Source organism: Ambystoma mexicanum, chromosome 1q (assembly GCF_040938575.1).
Source record: "Ambystoma mexicanum isolate Mex_15411 chromosome 1q, UKY_AmexF1_1, whole genome shotgun sequence".
Classification (NCBI taxonomy): Eukaryota; Metazoa; Chordata; class Amphibia; order Caudata; family Ambystomatidae; genus Ambystoma; species Ambystoma mexicanum.
This window is the reverse complement of record NC_090922.1, coordinates 1,508,016,705-1,508,039,435: the sequence shown is the minus strand read 5'-3', so window position 1 is coordinate 1,508,039,435 and position 22,731 is coordinate 1,508,016,705. Positions and strand designations below refer to the sequence as shown.

General features: G+C 49.0%; 1 protein-coding gene across 13 annotated transcripts in view; it reads left to right on the top strand.

Moving 5' to 3' along the window:
- PTPRF (protein tyrosine phosphatase receptor type F) overlaps window positions 1–22,731 on the top strand; it is a 791,126-nt gene that overhangs the window by 766,254 nt on the left and 2,141 nt on the right. For all 13 annotated transcript variants that reach the window (XM_069642415.1, XM_069642423.1, XM_069642422.1 and 10 more), the window contains 3 exons: window positions 1,249–1,374; window positions 2,776–2,930; window positions 18,884–19,019. In XM_069642415.1, the coding sequence (XP_069498516.1) occupies window positions 1,249–1,374; window positions 2,776–2,930; window positions 18,884–19,019 (417 nt within the window). The remainder of the gene's footprint in view (window positions 1–1,248; window positions 1,375–2,775; window positions 2,931–18,883; window positions 19,020–22,731) is intronic.

Genomic DNA, 22,731 nt, shown 5'->3' with positions numbered 1-22,731 from the left:
TCAGCCCTTCCTGCTCAGCCCCTCACCCACCCTAGTTTCACCAGCTGTTACAGCCCTCACTTTTCTCCCTTTCTGTCTTCTCTTCCCTCGTTCATCCACTTGCTACTCAACGTGCCTTGTACTATGCACTGTAGTCTCTCCCTTTTCTTCCTCATTCACCGCTCCCGGCTACCTCCACACTTCCCTTTATCTCCACCCCCATCTCTTCCTTCTAAGCCCTCTTTCCCACTCACCCGCTCCCGGCTACCTACACACTTCCCTTTATCTCCACCCCTATCTCTTCCTTCTAAGCCCTCTTTCCCACTCACCCGCTCCCGGCTACCTCCACACTTCCCTTGATCTCCACCCCATCTCTTCCTTCTAAGCCCTCTTTCCCACTCACCCGTTCCTGGCTACCTCCACACTTCCCTTTATCTCCACCCCTATCTCTTCCTTCTAAGCCCTCTTTTCCATTCAGCCGTTCCCGGCTACCTCCACACTTCCCTTTATCTCCACCCCTATCTCTTCCTTCTAAGCCCTCTTTCCCATTCACCCGCTCCCGGCTACCTCCACACTTCCCTTTATCTCCACCCCTATCTCAACCTTCTAAGCCCTCTTTCCCACTCACCCGTTCCCGGCTACCTCCACACTTCCCTTTATCTCAACCCCTATCTCTTCCTTCTAAGCCCTCTTTCCCATTCACCCGTTCCCGGCTACCTCCACACTTCCCTTTATCTCCACCCCCATCTCTTCCTTCTAAGCCCTCTTTCCCATTCACCCGTTCCAAGCTACCGCCACACTTCCCTTTATCTCTACCCCTATCTCTTCCTTCAAAGCCCTTTTTCCCACTCACCCGTTCCCGGCTACCTCCACACTTCCCTTTATCTCCACCCCATCTCTTCCTTCTAAGCCCTCTTTCCCATTCACCCGTTCCCGGCTACCTCCACACTTCCCTTTATCTCCACCCCCATCTCTTCCTTCAAAGCCCTTTTTCCCACTCACCCGCTCCCGGCTACCTCCACACTTCCCTTTATCTCCACCCCATCTCTTCCTTCTAAGCCCTCTTTCCCACTCACCTGCTCCCTTCTACCCCCAGATCTCCCTTTTCCTGCTCTCCTCGATCTCTTCCTTCTAGTCCTCCTTTCTCATTCACCCACTCCCGGCTACCTCCACACTTCCTCTTTACTTCCTGTGAGTTCTAGATTGAGTGCCCACTCACTTGCACCGGCCTGCAGAGCAGTGCATGTCTCACCGCCTCTTTCTTTGCAGGAGAAGTGCCATCAGTACTGGCCTGCGGACCGCTCAGCCCGGTATCAGTATTTTGTGGTTGACCCAATGGCAGAGTACAACATGCCACAGTACATTCTCCGCGAGTTCAAGGTCACCGATGCCCGGGTGAGTTCTTCCGCGTGGGTGCATGCACATGTGTGTGTGAGAGAACCACGGTGCATGGTGCTCTGTGCATTCCTCTTCTTGAGTGTTTGTGGGCGTTTGTGCATTTGTGTTTTTCTGTTGGCATGAGTGTGCAGTGATCTGGAAAGGCGGTGGTGTATCTTTTGGTGCATTCATGGTTGAGGTTTTTCCATATTTGATGTCCTCTACAGAGGTAGTTGGCTTTATCTTCTTATCTCATATCTGCAAGAACCTGCAAAGACCTTAAAAGAATTTCAATTCTTTGTGACATCCATATAGTGCCCTCCCTCTGACTCACTCTGTTACCATTTGCTATGTTCGTAAGCAGCCTGGATCCCTCAGGGCTGCATCCATCGGCTAAAGACTCTGTTGATATTTTGTTCTCAAATGTTTCCTTTTTGGTAGCAGGATTACTATGTTTTTTGTAAGCCAACAAGAGTGTTGTAGGTTTAAGTTTGAGTATTTGTTGTAGATTTCTGTTACTGTTTAATGTTATGTTATTTGGCATTTATATAGTGCCTTCTATATCATTGGTATGATCTCAAAGCGCTTGAGGGTTGAACGCCCTATGGGGACCGGAGTCCAGGTCAGTCGAGAGAGTAGGGTAGAATACTGTGCTTGGGTGCCCTCGATATGTGTGCAGCCAGTGTGGTTTGCGTGATGGTGGCTGCATCTTAGCACATAGTGCGGTGGTAGTGAGAGATCAGTCGAATGTGTGCAGTCAGGTGGTTGTCTCCGAGACTGCATTCTCGCAGCATTAAGCCTGTGTAGGAACGTTTGTGTGCACCTAGGCCGATTTCCTTCGTGGTGTATAGCTGCGTTCTAACAGGTTGGTGAGTTGTTTATGGATAATTGCTTGCGTGTGTGCTGCTAGGCTGAAATTGATCGAGGGGTGTAGCTGCGCTCTATTGTTTGTTGGTGTAAAGTGGAGAGTGAGCCTAGTGGTGGGAGAGGCGAGTGTCTGTAGTGGATGATGTACTCCTAGGAGCCCACAGTTCCTGGTTACTTTCTGGCTCTGGATGAGCTGGCGGTGATCGTCCTCATGATTCATGGTAGCGGTACTCCGAGGTAGATTCTTAGGTTGGACCGATGTAAGTTTTGATTTGTGTGGTGAGAGGGTCATTATTCTTAGGCTCAGCACTAAGTGTTGGGGTGCCCATTTTCGGGTCTCTGGTTGTGGTTTATGGTGGGTTACAGGCTGTTGGTTTTTGTTTAAGCCTGTGGTAGGCATGTGTTGGCTGTGTGCTTTGCATGTCAGCGTGCAGTGCTTTTGGATCTGTATCCCACAAGTACATGTAATGCCTGTGAAGGTGGGTGTGTTGCCCTTCCTGGCATTGTAGGATACTGGGAGAACCTTTCTGACATCTTATCTCCTTTCTTCAGGATGGGCAGTCGAGAACCATCCGGCAGTTCCAGTTCACGGATTGGCCAGAACAGGGCGTGCCAAAAACGGGCGAGGGTTTCATAGACTTCATTGGCCAAGTGCACAAAACCAAGGAGCAGTTTGGGCAGGACGGGCCAATCTCGGTGCACTGCAGGTGAGTTCTCCACACAGTGAGTGCTTCAAAGGCGGAGGGCAGGGGTTTCAACACTGCACACAGGGTGGGGTCCAGTGCCCTGCAGGTGAGTTCACCACACTGTCAGTGCACAGGAGACGGGTTGCTTCCTAGAACTGTGCACTGCAGTGAACCCTGCCGCACAGAAGCAGGTGGGGTTCTGCCTCTGCACAGCAGTGGAGCTCTCTGCAGCACAGGAGCAGGTGGGGTTCTATCTCTGCACACCAGGGGAGCTCTCTGCAGCACAGGAGCAGGTGGGGTTCTGCCTCTGCACAGCAGTGGAGCTCTCTGCAGCACAGGAGCAGGTGGGGTTCTACCTCTGCACAGCAGTGGAGCTCTCTGCAGCACAGGAGCATGTGGGGTCCTACCTCTGCACAGCAGGGGAGCTCTCTGCAGCACAGGAGCAGGTGTGGTTCTACCTCTGCACACAGGGGAGCTCTCTGCAGCACAGGAGCAGGTGGGGGTTCTACCTCTGCACACTAGGGGAGCTCTGCAGTACAGGAGCAAGTGGGGTTCTACCTATGCACAGCAGGGGAGCTATCTGCAGCACAGGAGCAGGTGGGGTTCTACCTCTGCACAGCAGGGGAGCTCTCTGCAGCACAGGGGTAGGTGGGGCTCTACCTCTGCACAGCAGGGGAGCTCTCTGCAGCACAGAAGCAGGTGGGGTTCTACCTATGCACAGCAGGGGAGCTATCTGCAGCACAGGAGCAGGTGGGGGTTCTAGCTCTGCACTGCAGGGGAGCTCTCTTCCTTGTGGGAGCAGCACAGGAGGATGGTGAGGTCTAAACACAGTGAATCCTGTGGCACTGTCAGATTCCTCGCTCTGTGAACTGCAGGTGGGTGCCATGCACAGTGTGTGGCAGGCGAGGAGGGTGGAGTCGTAATGCTTTCCAGCAAGCCTGAATACTGAGACTGGCAAGGGGTCATGGCATCTCAGCATCTTAACCATTCATCACCTTTAGTACTGAGTGAGCGTGTGGAAGAGGGCGGGGCAGCGGTAAAATGTTCGTTGGCATCCCCCCTGGGTACTTTTAAGGCTTCCTGCTGGGGCAGTATTAGTTCCTCTCCCGAGCATTTTCCCTGTCTCAGAATGCTCCTGGTGCAGTGACCTGGTATGGTTTTACATTGCATGGCCAGCAAGAGGGCTTGGGGGGCGGTGGGCTAAAATGCACCAGTACCTCTGGCATTGGTTGTAGTTGGGTCTGTTGCAGCTTCACTCTGTCCATACTCCCTGTTTTTCAATACATCAATGCCCGGACATCAGGCCTTGGTCGGTTATGTGTCTTACTCCTGTTGGTTCATTGACAACATTCTCACGCATTTTCTGGGTTCAGAGCATGGCTGTTCCCCAAGCCTGATCAACTTAAGTGTCTGTCCTGCTAAGTAACTGCACTTTCATGGTCCTCACTGCACACACCTCAGTAGCTAGGAAAGAAAAGACAGACTACTAAGAGCCTGGCTAGGAAAGAAAAGCCAGGCTACTAAAGCCAGGCTACTAAGAGTCTGACTAGGAAAGAAAAGCCAGGCTACTAAGAGTCTGACTAGGAAAGAAAAGAAATGCTACTAAGATTCTGACTAGGAAAGAAAAGAAATGCTACTAAGATTATGACTAGGAAAGAAAAGCCAGGCTACCAAGAGTCGAAACCCGTATCTCAAGCCCTGTGAGACCTGGTGCAAGGACAGCCCACTCTTGCCGTACTTGTTCCAGGGATTGGTCCCACAACCTTCAGAGGTCCTCATTCAGGACCTGCACTATCCCCTTCTTTCAGAAGGTCTTGTGCGTACATAGCAGCAGGTCCAAGAGTTTTTTCGGGAGCCACCTGCCACCCTTTGCAGGTGGATTTCCCTTGCATCCAGGATCAGTCAAGGCATGGACAAGCCAACGTCTGTCTGCCCAGCCACTGCGCCCCCATTGTGTGGGGCTGAATCAGGCGCCCCCTTCTGTATGGTCCACCTCAGAGAAGCTGTAGACCGTTGTCCCTGGCACTATTTTGTAGCAGGATCCCTGCCCACGACTCACAAGATTTAAGCTCATTAATGCCAATGCCTGAGAATTATCGGGCTGATGTTGGTGCTGTGGAGCCACCAATACCAGCCAAGTCACTTTCCCTTTTAATCACCCATTCATTATAGGCGTGAAAGGCTGGCTGGGGTATCGGGCTAGAGTAGCTAAGACAGAAATACTCTTGTGTGGTGCTATGTCCACCAGAAGCGACCGCTGGTTTCGGCCTGCCGGTCGCAGGTCAATCTTCAGGTTATAGGTCACTCTTGCTGGAAGAGCACTTCATTGGCCACCAATTCACAGGAAGTTGAGATATATGAGCTTTGTGCTTTGTTTCACCAAGCAGATGCCCCCTCATCAGTTGTGATCGACGGACACAAGTCTTGTGCCAATCTGACGGGTCTTTCAGTAAAACCAAGAGGTGGAGCCTTTTCTGTGAAGGATGCACTCTTCTTGAAAATTCCCATTGAAGCGTAGTACCATTGTCCGCTTTCTTCAATGCAGGGACGAATTAAAAACCTTCTTATTCCCGCAGGCTTAGAGTGGTGTTGGGTACCCAGGGCGGGTGGCTTGGTGTATAGCCATATAGCACCAAGAAGTCGTTTCACTGTCTACAGCATGCCCAGTTCCGGTCAATATAAGTTTGCTCTGTTTGCTACGCGGCTACAGGATTATTTTCCTAAAATTCTGCTGTTCATTAGACGCCAGCGCTCACTTCCTTGACACTGACACTCAAGTGCTCAACGTGTCGCATTTCGATAATCCGTTTTTCCTCAATTTGCTGTGATATTTGCGATTGTTTCCCAGCAGACAGTGTCTCATTCGATACCAGCTGTGTCAGTTCACAATGGGTCTTCAGGCTCCGATTCCCTTTGTGAAGCGTTCTATTTTTACCATTGTCCCAGAGAGTACTTGCAATGGTGCACCCCCTGCCTGTCTCCTTCGGCCATCTCCAGTCGGCCCTGCTCGTTCTCTGTTCCTCTGGAGGTGCTTGTAAACTTCCCATTTCCCTTCCGAGCTTGAGTAGGACCTCTTGGTCTCTTGTCATTCGGGAGTTCTCCCTACTCTTCTTGGTTTTCATGCCTCGACTACTCTTCTGGAGATCCCCTTCTATAAATGAGGGGCAATCGAAAGCTCTTTTAGAAACCTTCTTGTCTCGGGAGGATAGCTCAGCGGCAACGTGCTCACCTTGGAAGCAAGACGACACGGTGCAACACAGGTTCGATCCCCGGGGCCGCGCTTAGAAACCTCTGGGTTATAAATAACCTATCATATCATATCTTCAGTGGAGTGCTGGAGTCGCCGCTACACAACAGACACTTTGAACCTCTTCTCTCCTCTGATCTTGTGGTCTTCTCCTGCTCACATCCTCCAAGCAGCAAGGTTCAGTGGTCCGCAGTCTGCTTCTCTCCAAAGGCCTCATACCTCTCACACCCCGTGCAGACACTAGTGCTACATTGCGTAAAAAAAAACAATTTGTTTTATTATTTTTTGTTATCTACGTCAAAGCACAAACCGAGCCCGGGAATAACATGTTTTGAGCACCGTGATTGGCTGCAAGCTGGGTCAGCTGATCGTTAACGTTAAAGACGGGTTGGACGGGTTGTTTGGGCAGTCTCTCTACAACCCTCAGTTTAGGGATCTACAACAATTAACCGTAATGGTGGGGGATAGGGGGCTAAAACGCCTGGCAAGAAAGGGAAGCCAAAGCTCTCTTAAGGCAAGTCAGGTGGACAAAGCGAGAAGGCTCAACTCTCAGGTAGAGCCAGCAGGGTGGCGCAATGGCAGGGTGGCGCAATGGCAGGATGGCGCAATGGCAGGGTGGCGCAATGGCAGGGTGGCGCAATGGCAGGATGGCGCAATGGCAGGGTGGCGCAATGGCAGGGTGGCGCAATGGCAGGGTGGCGCAATGGCAGGATGGCGCAATGGCAGGATGGCGCAATGGCAGGGTGGCGCAATGGCAGGGTGGCGCAATGGCAGGGTGGCGCAATGGCAGGATGGCGCAATGGCAGGGTGGCGCAATGGCAGGATGGCGCAATGGCAGGGTGGCGCAATGGCAGGGTGGCGCAATGGCAGGGTGGCGCAATGGCAGGGTGGCGCAATGGCAGGGTGGCGCAATGGCACAATTAGTCCCCACACATCAGTACACCCCACGGATGCAATGGAAAGGTGTATGCTTTATTCAGCCTCCCCTAGAAAACTGTCAGGTCAATAATACACAGTACTAAAAAGATATTAAGAAAAAGTAATAGTCTTAAAGGGCTCTCCTTAACCCGCTGCCTATATGCGAGTCCACCCCATAGAGAGGCACCCAACCTGCATTAGCAAGGGGGGAGGGGAACAAAGTAACCACACAACCCAGGTAAAGCCCTCTAGGCATGCACAGTTAAGTACAGTGTCCTAAAGACACAGTCCACCCCTCTTATATATGATGGGGTATAGACCAGGGTCTTGGACTGGCCACATATAGGAAAGGGGTAGGCAGGAAAGGGACCCAGGCGTTTTTTCCTACCAGAACAAACGTCTAAACATCCCTAATGCCTACACCACAATCGTGCAGTTTCACCCTCTATGGCAAAGTATTAAAAATGATACCAGTGCACACATGGCACTAAAGCACAGTCATTGAGGGTAGGAACAATTCAAAATCCAAAGGCTTCCAAGAATTCCGTGAACATTTTAGCAACACTTACCTAAACGGTTACCAAGGACCATTGTTCAAATGAATCGCCATTCCAGAAATGCAGAGCCGGATTTTAAAAATCCATTAAAACTCAGAGATCAGCACTAAAATTCAAATTCTTGGTACAGACAATATGTCCCGGGGCAGGTAAGTACCCTCCAAGTCAGTTTAGGAGAGTTCCAGGACTGGTCAAAAGATCCTTCAGAATCAATGGGGTTAGTCATTGGGGCCATCACCTGTAATGGGGGTCAGTGATACCCCACGGGTGAACAACCCCAGGTAAGGCCAGAAGAGACCCCATAGAAGAGTTCCAGATGTCGATGGACAAACCAGAAGGTGCCGCAAAGCTGGACGAGCCCCAAAAGAGGTCTATGGGAAATGTGCAAGAGACCCTCCGCCAACGAGTCTGGACCTTGGACCAGAGGGACCCCTGAGGGTAAGTATCATGAATAATTGCCCACCTCAGGATCCAGTGGTAGTTTCAGTGAAAATGGCTCTAGCACGGTGAAACCGCCTGGGTATGTACAGCTTCTTTCAAAGGTGTGGCTTACAGGATCCGGCGCTCAGGGGCTTGCACCCTGAGCCAACGATGACCTCCACACTCTATAAAAGGAAGAAATTATCTTTCCCACCACAATGACCCTCAAGCGTGAGGTGAGTGGTCCATTGAGGAAGGTGCAGGAAAGGCAAGGGATCCTGTGAAGAAGGCTCCCGGCAGCTGGTTGACCAAAGAAAGCGGGCAGCTCCGCGTCAAACGACCCCAGAAAGCGTTAATGGCTGGAGGCGCCTTCCATTTCAAAATCAAATCATCAATCGGGTGGGTTAGTATTACAGCACCCTGTTGGACAGCAGCAGTGACCCCCAGCCAAGGGGTACAATCTGTCGGGAAATGGCAGAATGCAACAGTGAACAGCCCAGAAAAGAGTTTGTGTGGCTAGTTTGACCCGCAGATGTGGGGGGGGCATGAGGGGTGGTCAGAAAGCCTGGAATCGACCCCCAGAGTACAAAAAACCACAATATACCCAGCCAGTATGGCCAAATAAGGGTCTTAAAATGGCAGAAACGGCATGAATTTACAGGGTAAACTCCAGCGGAATTTCAGCGAACCATAGAGAGACAGCAACACAGGGCCGTAAAAACAAGACCAGCTCACTAATCGCTAGAGGACACTGGGGGGCAATGGGTTCAGATGCCAAGCCCTACTGGTTGGTCGATAAGACTGCCACTCCACCTAGACCATCCTCACAGGAAGTGAGAAGAGCTCAGGGGTCAATATGGAGTCTGCTATGAGTGCTCACAAAAAGTGCATGTGGTCAGAACGGCCATTTTAAAGAGTCATACACTACGAAACGGCCAAGAGCAGGATTTATGAAAATGTATTGGTTCCCAAATGGATACTAATAGGATACGTTGTGCTACCAATACGTTAAAATGGCTTGCAGCCTTGGGGAAGCCAAAACGAACGTCCTACTGCTCCTCAAACCAAACTACTTCTTAAAACCTGTGGAGAGTGATGAAATCACACAGGAGCAATCATGTGGTGCCTGAGAAGCCCCCCTTGGTCTGGGCAGCTTAAAGGCACCCCAATACTTTATATGCTAATGAGGTAAAACGGATTGAAACGGCAAGGGAACGTCAGGAGAAGACCCTCTGGCCACCAAAAAGTAGTATGTGATTCAAAAGAGAGGAAAATATACATAACGGTTGAGCAGCCCTACAATTGGCCCTAGAATCCCCAAAATAGGAATTCTGTCTTAACAAGTTTGATTAATCAGACTTTCTACTGACCGGGAGGGTGCCACCGCTGCAGACTAAGCAGCACAGCACATGTCCTTGCGGCTCGGTGGGTTTCCTGGTCCTGTAGCAGAATGATTTCAGCTTGTCCATCATTACATGGCGAAGATCACTCCTTCGCTGAGGTATGCCCCCCAGGGGCTTCCTGGTGCCGTATTGAAGTTATGTGAAGGGGTTGAGTTGCAGGAGCAGCAATGGAGTCAGAAACACAAATATTGATTTGCTTCGTCACTTGGAGGAGAAAAATCCATCATCCTATAGCCCACAGTGAGGGCTGGTGATCAAACAATTTACTGCGCCGTGTGGGTCGTACAGATAGTGAGCAGGGCCGGAAGAGAAATGAGACGCAACTCTTCGAACCGCTCCGTGTGAGAGCGACCGAGTGCAGATCAGGAGAATAATGGAGACCTGGATCTACCAGTACCACAGTGAGGTGATCCTTGGGGGACTCCACAATCCATGCAGATGGGGTCTGGCCTGCATGGTGTTTTCCTAACAAAGGACTGCAGCCAGAGAGCCACTGCGGGACTCTTAAGGCCCCACACCCTTGCAGGTGGGCATACTTGCGGAGTTCCTCGATGTTGATAGTTTCGATGAACATTGCAAGGGCTCATGAGAATGACGGGGCAGCTCTCTCCCCCCATCCGGCACATGGAATGAATAGCCGTAAACCTGACTGCCAGCTGTCTCCGCCCCTGAGACTGGCGAGAACAAAGTGAACTGCTAGGTAACATTCAAGACCCTTGCCTCGAAATGGTAAGGATTGGTAGGCAGAAAATGAGCCCAATTGGAAGTATTATGGGATGTATTTTATTTTCCAGCAGGTCTACACTTCTCACACTTTAAGAAACTTCAAGGCAGGCGCTCATCGGAAAGAGAGAAATAACAGAACTGCTTCTGGCACAATAGGTTTTATAACGGCAGGAACCTTGACCCTCGCAGGGCACCATAGATTGTGTTCATTAAAGCACAGCGATACAGTCCTCGTTTGAGAGAAGTGGAAAATCGTTCCTGAGTGAGACGGAAGGAGTAATCTTATGAAACAGTGGGTTATCAGAGTTTTTAGTGGGAGGAGGGTGCTCTGATATTCAATAGTATATTTGTAAACATTGGAGTTTGATCAGTGGTAAAAAATTAAAAATACAAAAGGGTTGAGGTGTGGGATTTCAGTACTGCTTCCCCAGTGAAAAAAGCTATCGAATGGAAATCCACTACAAGTTCCATTGAACTGGGAAATAATAGCAGCTATTAGAGTGCTAAGAAGTGGAAGGAATCAGCCATGAAGCACTATATGAAAACCTGATATTGATATTGTTATGAATATTCTTATAAGCCCACACAAATGCTGGCATGCTGTAATTAGTCAATTTCCAGGGCACCAGTGGTCCAGGGATGAATATCGGTTTCTAAACCATCAGTCGACCCCAAACCTCTAGTACACCAAAAGGGATCTGAACAGATTGGAACACAAGTAAATTATAAACTTCTTTGTCCAATTTTTGGTAACGGAGAGGGAACGGCAGGCTTATCTCTGCAAGGTCGTGGATCATTGGGTAGTTGCAACACAGCGAAAATACAATTATTACGCAATGATAAAAGGGAATGTCCAGTCAAGGTTGTATAAACATATCTATTTTATTATTACTACAACAGACAGTTCTAGCACACTACAAAATGCAACCCACAATGTAAAGGAACACAGAGGACAGACTGTTTCACGAAGGAAAGGGATGCGCTATGGATACTGACAGGAGGGTGGTTGGCAAATCAATCAGTCTTAACTGTTCAAGGTTATTTGGTTTCAGCACCAAAGGGAGGAAGGGGATCGCAAATGTCACCGGGGGCTTTTGTTGAAGGACCAGGGGGACAGAACTACAATGTACCTGGTGCTTGAGATGATCTTGATGCTCAACAATGTTGGGTCGGTTCCAGGACGCTTTACAGCTCCTGCGACCATTCAAAATAGGAGACAACTGCTGGTATCAGGCAGTTCGGCGAGCAAGGCTGGATGGACAGCTGCAGGCTCCCACATGGCGGCTCGGGTCAAGAAACATTGGCCCTCATTACAACACCGGCGCTAAACCATGGCGCTATTAGCACCATGGTTGGTGCCGGTGTTGTAACGGATCCGCCATGGTTCAATGGGGAATTACCACCCCATTCCAAGGTTGGCGGGGCGGTAATTCCCCATTGAACCATGGCCCGTCCCCATTCTCGCCCCATAGGGCTCAATGGGACTGGGGAAGGCGCTAAGTACGGTACCGCAAGTTGCGGTACCGTACTTAGCACCAAGGTCCCTTTGCGGGTCCCTACTTTAACGGCTGGTGTAGACCAGCCGTTAAGGTCGGGTCCTGCAAAGGGACCTCGTAATCAGGCGTTAAGGGTTTAACGGCGCCGACACCTTTTCCAGCGCCGTTAAACCCTTAACGCCAGGGTCGTAATGACCCCCATTGTCTCTTTGCTGGTTGCCGCCGCCGGAACACTGGTCGAGGCGTCTCGGACGGCTTGTGTGACAACAATCAGTGACGCAGCCGGTCACGGTTTGAGAGCTCGACTGCCTCGAAAATGTCCGTAAAAGATGGACGCTGGTTGATGCTTGTTGTGGCACTCCTCCTAGCTTCTTTGCAGGGCTTGTGTCGGCCTTTAAGGTGGATGGCCCAAAGCTGAGGAGTGTTTGAAGGCAACAGACTTGTCCTTTGTTCAGAGACTCTCTGGCACTTGCCACCTAGTAAGCTTGCTGGCAGAACCTAGCAGGGCACACTGTGTGCTGGCTGGGTACCGGTTCTGGAGCTGCTGGACGGGTCCTCCTAGTCCGGTATCTCCCTCTCTTCCCTGGGAGATGTTTAGCGGAGATATCTTGCTTACTTGTTGGAAATGCTGGCCTTCCTTCACTGGCAGAAGCTGCAAGGCAGACTATACATTCAGCCAGGGTCCAAATGAGTCCTCCTTCTTACTCCTTTAAAAGTCGTTGGATGATCTCATAAGTGAGGTGCTCAGCCCTCTTTTAAAGTCAAATGGGCCCTAGTGATTAGTGCAGGCTAAGCCTACCTCAATGAACCAAACCTGGGTCCATTAGCAACAATCTTCTGTTATGTGTGAGGTCAGGACCAGAGTGCTTTGCAACAGGAAAGGTAAGAGGTGACTACATGTACTCACAAGTCCCACCCATCTTCCTGTCAGTTGTAGATCAAAGTGTCTCTCTGGTTAACTGAGACCTCTGTGGCTCTTGATCAAAGCGGAGATCTCCCTTGAATTTTTTGGTGAGAACAGACTTCTGTCTCCCTCAAATCACATACTCCGTCCCTCTGAAAGGGGTCCACTCTGCGGGGGTTGCTTATGGAAAATAGTGGACCCTGACATGCCATTCACTGTACTTCACACAAAGGGGTGGGAACTAGCTTCAAGTTGACACATTGCATACCCAAGAGGTGTTGGTCCTGCCTTCCTGCCTGTCGCAGACCTGTTCCAAATGACTACAAATAGTATGCGCTGCCACCAGCAGTTTAGACAATAGGAAGGTAGATCCATGGAGCCTCTGATATTTTCATTCGGCTGCCCATGACCGGAGGAGGGTGTCACCTTCTCCCTTATTGAAATGCTTTGATGTACCTGTGGCTGTCACATTCCAGCTGAACATGACTGGGGAGTATGACGCCTTTAAGCTGTGTCCTCCCGGAGTAAACATGACTGTTTTTGTTGTGCGGTGAGCAGGGAAAATGTATGCGGAATAGCCTCACACATTTTAGGAGGTTGATCTCCCATCATTCATCTTCATTGCACTTGCACAATCTGAATGACACCAGGCCTAGTAAGATCATGGTCTGTCTTCCCTCTGTTCCCCCTCACTTGCCTTGTCGTGCCTCGACTGTGTATAGGCGCGTTATAAATGCCATATCATATCATATATAAATTACAAAAAATCAAAAAAGCCCAGGTGAGTGCACACTCCCCGTGCGGATGGGTGAATTTCTCACACATGCCCTGCCAGATATGCGATTAAATCCCATGCGAGTTGGCCACACCCCATCTTCAGAAAATGGCTGTTGGGCTTTGTCAGTCTTTACTTTCCATGTGATTATCAATTTCTACGCTCTGCATACATTGGAATATCCAGTGGAAATTTGATGGTCCCGGTTTCTAAAAACTTAGTCAACAGCAGAGGGGGAAGAGGGGTATCTGATAAGTGCTCGCTAAAACATTAGGATGAGAATGTCACTGATAACTCACTGGCGGCTTGGCTTGGCAGTTAGCTCTGAGAGGATGTCTACAGGCCTCTATTAAGAGACCTTTTCAAAGTAGGAATTCCAAAGTTCAGTGCCCTGGTGGGAAAAGGTTGTGGATGACAATTTAATGGGATTAGGAGATGCCCAGACCAGCTCACCTGAACTAGATTCAGGAGTGGGTTTTCTCTCCACATCCCTGTCCTCACTTGCTAAAGTATTTTGGTGGGTGAGGGATGGGGCCCAGAACATGTTGTAGTAAGTCTAATAAAGAAAACGTTTCAAGAACAGATTTAATCAAAGATAACAAATCATTACATGGTAAATTGAAGGCTCCTAGAATACCGACCCTTGGTCCTCTCCCACTCGGATAGAAGCAATGCTCTTTTGGAAGGCCTTCCTGCGACTACACTAGCTCCCTTGAGATGTGTCCTGTATGCTGCAGCACGTCTCATCAAATGGCTCTGCAAATTCGGCCACATCACCCCGACCCTCATCGAACTGCACTGTCTCCCGCTGCAGGCCTGTATCATCTTCTAATCCTGCTGTATCCTCTTCAAGGCTGTCACCCTGAAAGTCCTCGAGCTCCCTCACTGAGAAACTCAGCATCTCTGGATCATAATACCCTTTGCCACCTCCTCTCTTTCACTGCCAACTTCTCCCCCAAGGCTACAGCTTGGATCACATCTTTCCTCCAGGGTAGAGTTATGAAAGTCTTCTCTGACCAAGCTTGTTCTAACCCTGAACTAATCAAATGCAGTGTCCCACAAGGCTCCTGCATTTCACCCACTCTGTACAACCTATTTATGAGGCCCTTATTCAACTTCCTGGATGAGCTGGGCATTCCGTTTACCAACTATGCGGATGACACGCAGGTCCACATCCTCCTCCACCGGCGACTATGAGGGTAACCATGAAAAACAAACTCCATTTACTCCAAAATGTAATCGTGGTTGGCAGAAAACTGGCCCTGCCAAAACACTGAAAAATCAGAACTGTTCCTCAATGGGTCCCCTGCAACCTTAAAGAAACTTGAGGAAAAGTACAACTCCTTTACCATTGACAATACTCCCATCCCCGTCAAAACCCTGGGGGTCTTTCTAGACCTCAACCTTACTATGAGCAGACAGGTTAACGCCACTGCATCTGCTGCGGCATACCACTCTAAACTGCTCAATGCAGGCAGGCCCTTCTTGTCTAAGCAGAATTGCCTCACCATAGCAAGGGCTATATTAGGGTCCCGACCGAACTATTGCAACGCTCTCCTAGTAGGCACATCCGCTAAAAATATCAGAAAACTCTAGACCATCCAAAACAATGACCTCTGGGCTGCTACTGGCATCTCAGAGGGAACATATCACAGCCACCAGGAAACGTGTCCACTGGCTCCCTATCAAGGAACGCATCACCTTCAAGACACTCGCCCTCACACACGCATGTCTCAATACCAATGCCCCCGCTTACCTCTCCCAGAGATTTGGTAAACCCATCGCCGACAGACCTACCAGAACGGCTTACACTAACCTGGTCGCCATTCCGAAAACCTTGAGGACCCGCGCAGGAGGTTCTAGCTTCTCCTTCATTGCCGCAACTCAATGGAACTCCCTACGTCCGCACTTGAGGAGCCTTGAATCACACATAGCCTGCAGGAAAGCCATCAAAACTCTGTTGTTTGTATAAAAGGGGCCTCTGAGTCATTGTTGCCTCCCCTCCTACACCTTGCACTGTAACCTCTCTGCTATTATGAGTTCTGATTTATTCAGCACTAAATTACCATGTACCTGTTATTCATTATGTCTAGGCTGTTGCTCTCTGTAACCCACAAGCAAGCCCTTGTAACTAAGACACTTTCTTGCAACAGTGCCTTGATGCCCTTAGGCTGCAGTGCACTTTACAAATACAAAAAAATAAAAATAACCTTCCAGACAGATGCACAACACTACAAGGCCTCACAAGAAGTTCATGGCAATTACATGACATGACGCTACAAACATGCAAACCCGTGAAGTTGGAGGAGATACCTTTACAGGAGAAGGGGTTACAGGCAAGTTACTTTTCTGTGCTGTGACTCATCTGATTTTAATACCAAGCTTTCAGGCTGCCCCCCTTTTGGATGGAGTGGTTTTCATAAGTCAGGGACTTTCTCTGTGGCTTACCTTTCACTGGCCTCCATCATGAACACACCAGTAACCACTACCCGATACCTTTCATCTTTCCACATCTCTGGCACTAGCCGCAGCCATCCCCACGAGAAGCAAAAAAAATTACAGTGGAAAAACTGATCCCGCTCATTCTTCTTAGGCTCAACAAACTCCCTGACTCTAACCCCTATGACGTCGTAGAAGGCTATAACAACACCATGCGCACAGCCTTAGATGCCATTGCACCACTAAAACTCAGAAAATGCAAACCAAAAAAGTACCTCAACCAATGGTTCTCCAGCCATCTTAAAACCCTTAGATTGGAAAAACGTAAACTGGAACAAGTCTGGAGACAGTCTCCGACAGCCCATAACAAGCTACTGCTCAACAAAATAACGGCCAACTATAAAAAAGAAATCATAGCGGCCAAACAAGAATCCTATAACCAGAGAATCTCACAATCCAACTCCAGCTCCAGAGAATTATTTACTATCCTGAAAGAATTGGAAACACCGGTGATAATTCCAGATAACTGCGTTAAGAACAAACAATGGTGCACCAGTGTCCAAAATGCACTAAACAAAGTCACCGGCCTTCAAACTAAAATTAAAAACAAGAAAGACTCCCTCACCAAACTCACCAACCCATCAATGCCCACTCGAGCCCTCCACCCTCACACCACACACCCAACACTGCTCGCTTCAGCTTTTCCAAAGTCTCTACTCTTGAAGTAGAAAAAATAATTCTTGGCCTTAACCCTCCAACTGCAAAGGTGACCTATGCGCCCCACAAATCATTAAAGATGCGGCAAGAGACCTCTCACCATTCATCACCAGACTCATCAATGCCTCATGTTCCTCAGGAACAGTCCCCAGTAACCCTCAGAGTGTCTTGGGTCCTCCCTCTCCTCAAAAAACCTTCCCTCGACCCGTCCATCCCGACCAACTACAGACCGACTACCACCGTCCCATTCCTGCTCAAAATACTAGACAAGACAGCATACCAACAAATCCAAAATTATCTTGAAACAAACCACCTCCTAGGCATAAAACCATCAGGCTTCAGACCCCAACATGGGACTGAAGACTGAAACGGCCCTGATTGATCTGAAAGCCCAAATAGACGCCCTTAGAGACAACGGGAAAACTGCATTACTACTCTTGCTAGACCTCTACGCGGCGTTTGATCTAGTTGACCATAAAATCATATGCAATCATTTAGACTCAGCTGCCCACTTCTCCCAAGAAGCCATCAGCTGGATTGAGTCATTCCTCAACAACAGATCCATGCGTGTCTTCTTCTCCTCCTCTGCCGCTGCCGAGCCCATCCCCATCACGTGTGGAGTCCCACAGGGCTCTTGCGTCTCCCCCACTCTGTACAACGTGTTCACGAAGCCCCTGTTTGACGATCTAAATGGCCTGGGTATCACCTACACCAACTACGCCGATGATACACAGATCCTCATACCGTTGACGGGAGATTACAACCAGGATTTGGCCTTGGTGAACAAGGTGTATCTCATCATCCTGGCATGGATGGCTTTGCACAGTCTATGCCTGAATGATGACAAAACTGAACTCATCATCCTTGGTTCCACCTCCAACCTAACCAAACTCGACCACAACTACAGCAACTTCATCAGAGACGGGAACCTAATCAAGGTTTCCAAAGAAGTGAAAACTTTAGGAATATACCTCGACTCCTCCCTAACCTTCCACAAACAGGTTAGCTCGATGGCATCCTCCACGGGCTACACATGTAAGCTTATAAGAGCAGCCAAACCCTTCTTATCCACCCAGAGCTGCATTAGACTAGCCAGAGCCCTGGTATTATCCAAACTGGACTATTGTAATTCCCTCTACATAGCAGCCAGCAAGCAAATCACCAACAAAATTCAAACACTACAAAACAACGCTCTTGGGGCTGCGCTCAACATTCCCAGGAGGGAACACATTTCCAACATCAGGAAATCCCATAACTGGCTCAGCACATCAGACAAAATCTTGCTTAAAGTAGCATCGCTCACCCACAAATGCCTGAACAACGCTGCCCCACGCTACCTGGCAGACAGAATATGCAAACACACCCCAAACAGACCCACCAGAACCTCCAACGCTAACCTGCTCATTGTCCCCAGGTTTAAACGCACCAAAATGGGCGGCAACAGCTTCCAGGTGAAAGCACCTCAACACTGGAACTCCTTACCACCATCTCTCAGAACACCCCAATCTTACACTTTAGACGCAACTACATCCATTGGATAAAGAACACGAACCATTAACACCTCTAACACCACACTGCTGCCTTCCGCAATGTATGTTTATATGTAAATTTATAAAATATATGTAAATCTTTAAATATATGTACTGCATTATCGCCTTCCTGCCAAACTGTACACATGTCCTTCATTGTCACACTGTAATTATGTAATGTAAAGTATAAGCAGCCTGTAACCAAGCTTTGAATAACCTTACTGCTCATGCGCCCTCATACCCTCGGGTCTGGTGCGCAATACAAATGAATAAACTAAACTAAACTCTGCGTTGGGGGGGTCAGTGACGAGGCTGTGAAAGTGGCATATTGTCCTCTCTACACGCTTCTGCCAAACACTGCTGTATGGGACCTGGAGACTAGGCCGTGTTTGATTGCACGGCTCGATGGAATGTCAATGGCTGTACGCTAGCATCCACTTTGCTGTTATGGACCTGCTGATAATGTTTCTAACAGTTCCGTTTGTGCCCCTACAAGGTCCTTGCGCCCAATCCCTTGTAACTATGTTGGTCGGAATGGCCCTCCTCACTCTGCAGTTGGGGATAACCCTGGCAAATTGAGTGGCAGGTGACACCAGCTAAACCCAGGACATAATAGCCTGGTCTTTGGGGTTCCTCTGGGTATTTTTGGCTAACCTCATGTGCAGGTTGGCAAGGGCCAACATCTGCTGCCAGGACGTAGGTCAAGAAGTTAATAAGTTGCAAGTTATCCAAGCAAGAACTAGAGTGAACATCATGTCGCTAATTCATCCATTATGCCCGCAGCCCTGAAGTACGCCTCATGCTTTAAAACATGCTTTAATACTCCCATTCCTTTCTTTACAGTGCTGGAGTAGGACGCACCGGAGTATTTATTACTCTTAGTATTGTCCTAGAGCGTATGCGGTACGAAGGTGTGGTAGACATGTTCCAGACTGTCAAGACCTTGAGAACACAACGACCAGCGATGGTACAGACAGAGGTAGGCATCTGTGTTAGCCCCTCCTCTGGGCTACTGCCTCTAGGCGCTCTGTTCTATCATATGTCTGATTTTTGCACTCTCTTTCTATGACTCTTGCTTCCTTTCTTTGTCTCCTCGCTTCTTCCTCTATCATGTCTGTGTGTCTCCTCTGTTCATCATCTCTGCACTATTTCTGCCTGTGATCTCGTTATGCCTCTCCCTCCGAAGTATATGCACTTCCCCTCATTTCCTGATGTACGTACCTCCTATCCACCTTTTCCTTTCATCTTTCCCCTGCTCCCTATTCCTCTGGGTAGAAGTGCCACACTGGGATGCAAAGTGACTTCTCTGTTGTTTTGGCCCAACTGTTCACCGATCTCTGTGTCCTATATTGAGTGCTTGCTGCTGATGTAACCCCAGTGTGTGTGTATCATTGGAAGTCTCTAATACTCCCCACTCAGGGTCCCCCAAATGTTACTTCTGAGTGGGACCTAGCCGCAAGGGGCTGGGATGCTCAGGCCGCTCACTGACATGCCCACCAGAGCAGAGATGTAGCAGGATCACACACCCCTCTAGTACGCGTTAACCCAGCCTGGACTTCTCTACCAGAAACTTTAGTTATAGACTACAATGTCCAATAAGCTTTAGTTAAGGTGGAAACCGTTCCTGAACCCAAACACAGAGATTTAAATCAACATTCCACCTTAGAACTGCGTGGTTTAGAGCGATTACTTGGGGTTCCTCTTTCCCGTAAAAAGGGACGATTGGTGCAGTGACCGCAGGCTGCACAGTCGAGCGAAGACGTTGCATGCTTGGAGAACAGGAAGTTACCCCGGAACGCAAAAGAGAAGCAAGCAAACATCTGAAGTCCAAGATGGCACTGATGTCTTACAGCGCCTTTAAAGCCACACAACCGACCAGTGAGGCATGGTGTGTTCTTCGTCATTAATGGTACAAGGCGGCTACTTTCTTTAAAGCGACCCAACACCGTGTGACCCAAATACAAGGGTGGAGGCGCTGCCAGTGGTCTAGAAGAGAACTGCCCTGAATGTTGAGAAACGAGATGTCTTGGAGAGGCCCATCTAAGAATGCTGACAAGTAAGACATTGTAGAGAGACACGAGTGCCCATTGAATGCTGGAAACCAAGAAACTATGGAGATATTTTTGAATGCGTGTTGTGAAGGAAGATATCTTAGCGACCTATCTCATAACCTTGACATTCAAGAGGTTGGGGAGAAACCCAACGGTTAATCGAAAGGCGATTTAAGAAGCCGCCCCGTACAAGTTGAAAGATGAGAATCAAAGGATAGGCCACAAGGTGTATACTGGAAGCACGAACAATCAAAGTGACAGTGAGAAATATCCAGTAGAAGCTTTACAAGATATAGCTTTGCATTCTTGGCAAGGGCTAGACATTTGTTGAATCAGGTTTCTGTTGGCCAGGTTTTAGAACATTAGGGTGAAGAACATGGTTAGCCAAGGAGTCCAAGGGCTTGCTGAGACTAGTTTGGGGCTGTCTGTTGGCCACTTCACCATTGGTATTGCTTTCTAGAGTAGGGTTTTGGTGGAGGTTTATAAAGTTCATGATTAACTAGAAGCCCTATTCTGGGCATTTCCCAATTCTTGACCTTGTTTTTTTTACTGAGTAGTTCCTTGATAATTGTAGATCATGCCCGGGTTCATGTATGCCTTTGGCCAAACCCTTCCCGTGGCCTTCAGTTGAACCACCTATAGAGTGTGTGTGTGTGTGTCTAGGAAGAAGGCCCGGAAAATTTGAATACGACGTCCTCTATGATTAGGTGGGTGCATTGAATGGTGCAGTATGGCAGATCGTTAGCTCCCAAAATCTGCCCAAGAACGAGTATATCTATATGATACGTTTGTTAATCGCTGAGAATCGTACAGGAGCAGCAGCAAGAAGGGCTCCCCCAAGCAAGACGAGGGCTCTGCTTCCTGCAGTCCAATGGCTGCTGCATCCCGCCTGCCCGGAACTCGCTTCAGAACTAGAGGGAGCCACACTGAACCTCTCACTTTCCATCTGCAGTAGTGTCTTTACCAGTGTTGCTAGTACACCAACCCAGGAAGCTGCACCGAGCTCCAGTGCCTGGTTCTTCTGTACTACTGGGTCCAGCAACATCGTCCAGGGTGCTTTTACTTTCCTCCTTGGCCGGGGGTCGCCACCTGCTGCTTCTTAACTAGACCAGGGTGTTGCAAGCTTCTTTTCTGTATAACCAGAGTCGTGCTGCTAGACTTGGTCACTTACGGTGACATTGGCTCATCGAAAGCACTGGGGGCTAACTGACCAGAGGCGTTTAGTGGGGTGGGGTGGGGTGGGGGGGGCTGAGGGGGCTATAGCCTGTGTCTTTTGGTTGTAGCCTTGGATAGAAGCCCAGGAGCTACAACCAAAAAGCTAGGTAGGATGTCCCGGGAGGATAGCTCAGCGGCAACGTGCGCGCCTTGGAAGGAAGACGACACGAAGCAACACAGTTTCGATCCACGGGTCCGCGCTTAGAAACCTCTGGGTATTTAAGCATGTTATAAATACGCAACTAAGACCAAAGAAAAAAAAATTACGCATCCAAAAAACAAACAATTCCTGTAACAGCGCCTCGATGCCTATGGGCTGTGTGAGCGCTTTAAAAATGTAAAATAAATAAATAAATAGGTAGCCCCGAGTCCTGACAGTCTCAACATTAGCCTAGCCACAGACCTATTCCAGACCTAGCAACACCCCTGTAACTGACAATAGCCGCAACTTGTGCAGACTCTGCCTCCAGTTTGACAGCTCTTGTCACCACAACTGCAGGTTTTTTACTTTGGGTTTAACCCATTGGTTAACATGAAAATTGTGCTGCTCAAGTCTGAAAATCTTTCCGAACGTCTCTGCAAACTGGACCTTAAAGTACTTTTGTGAACATGTGCTCACTTCTGTTGAGTTACTTAATCAGTAAATCACTGTATACCAAAGCTATATTGTGTGGACAATCCTTTGTGTGTGCTTGTGTGCCACCTTGTACCTTCTGTTCCACCCTCCTCAGCCCTAACTGCTCATCTGTCTTCCCCCTTGGCGAGATGGGCATTGCACGAGATGCCCTGAAACCAGTTGTACTTGGTCACTTGGACTGCTTTTTAAAAGTCTACATTTTAATCGACTCAGTTTGGTTGAGCTGTTGTGGGCCTGTTTTCTTACTGTCCAGGGGGGTGAGAGGGTCAATGCCTCCCAATACCAAAGCCCACTCCCCCCCAGTCCTCTACTGCCCTACCCCAATACACTCAGATACATATTTTTGTATTTAGTTCAGTCGACCAAATTGTAGACTTTTTGATATGGTCTCTAAAAGCAGGAACAAGGTGTGGGGTCGGGGGGGGGGGGGTCGGGCGTGGTGGAGAATACCACTAACTTTCTGCCTTTCTCTTCTCTGTCCCTGCATGGCTCTTCTCTATCTCTGCCTTTCTCTTCTCTGTCCCTGCATGGCTCTTCTCTATCTCTGCCTTTCTCTTCTCTGTCCCTGCATGGCTCTTCTCTATCTCTGCCTTTCTCTTCTCTGTCCCTGCATGGCTCTTCTCTATCTCTGCACGCCTTCTTTTCTGTTTTTGCTTCGCTCTCCCCTGATTTGCCACGGTTACCTCTCGCCTCTCCCACAGATTCCCTGCACACTTGATCTGTCCCTCTGCTCTCTTTGGTCGCCCTCCCCTTCATCCATTTGTGCCAAGTGTTGTTTTTACAAACCC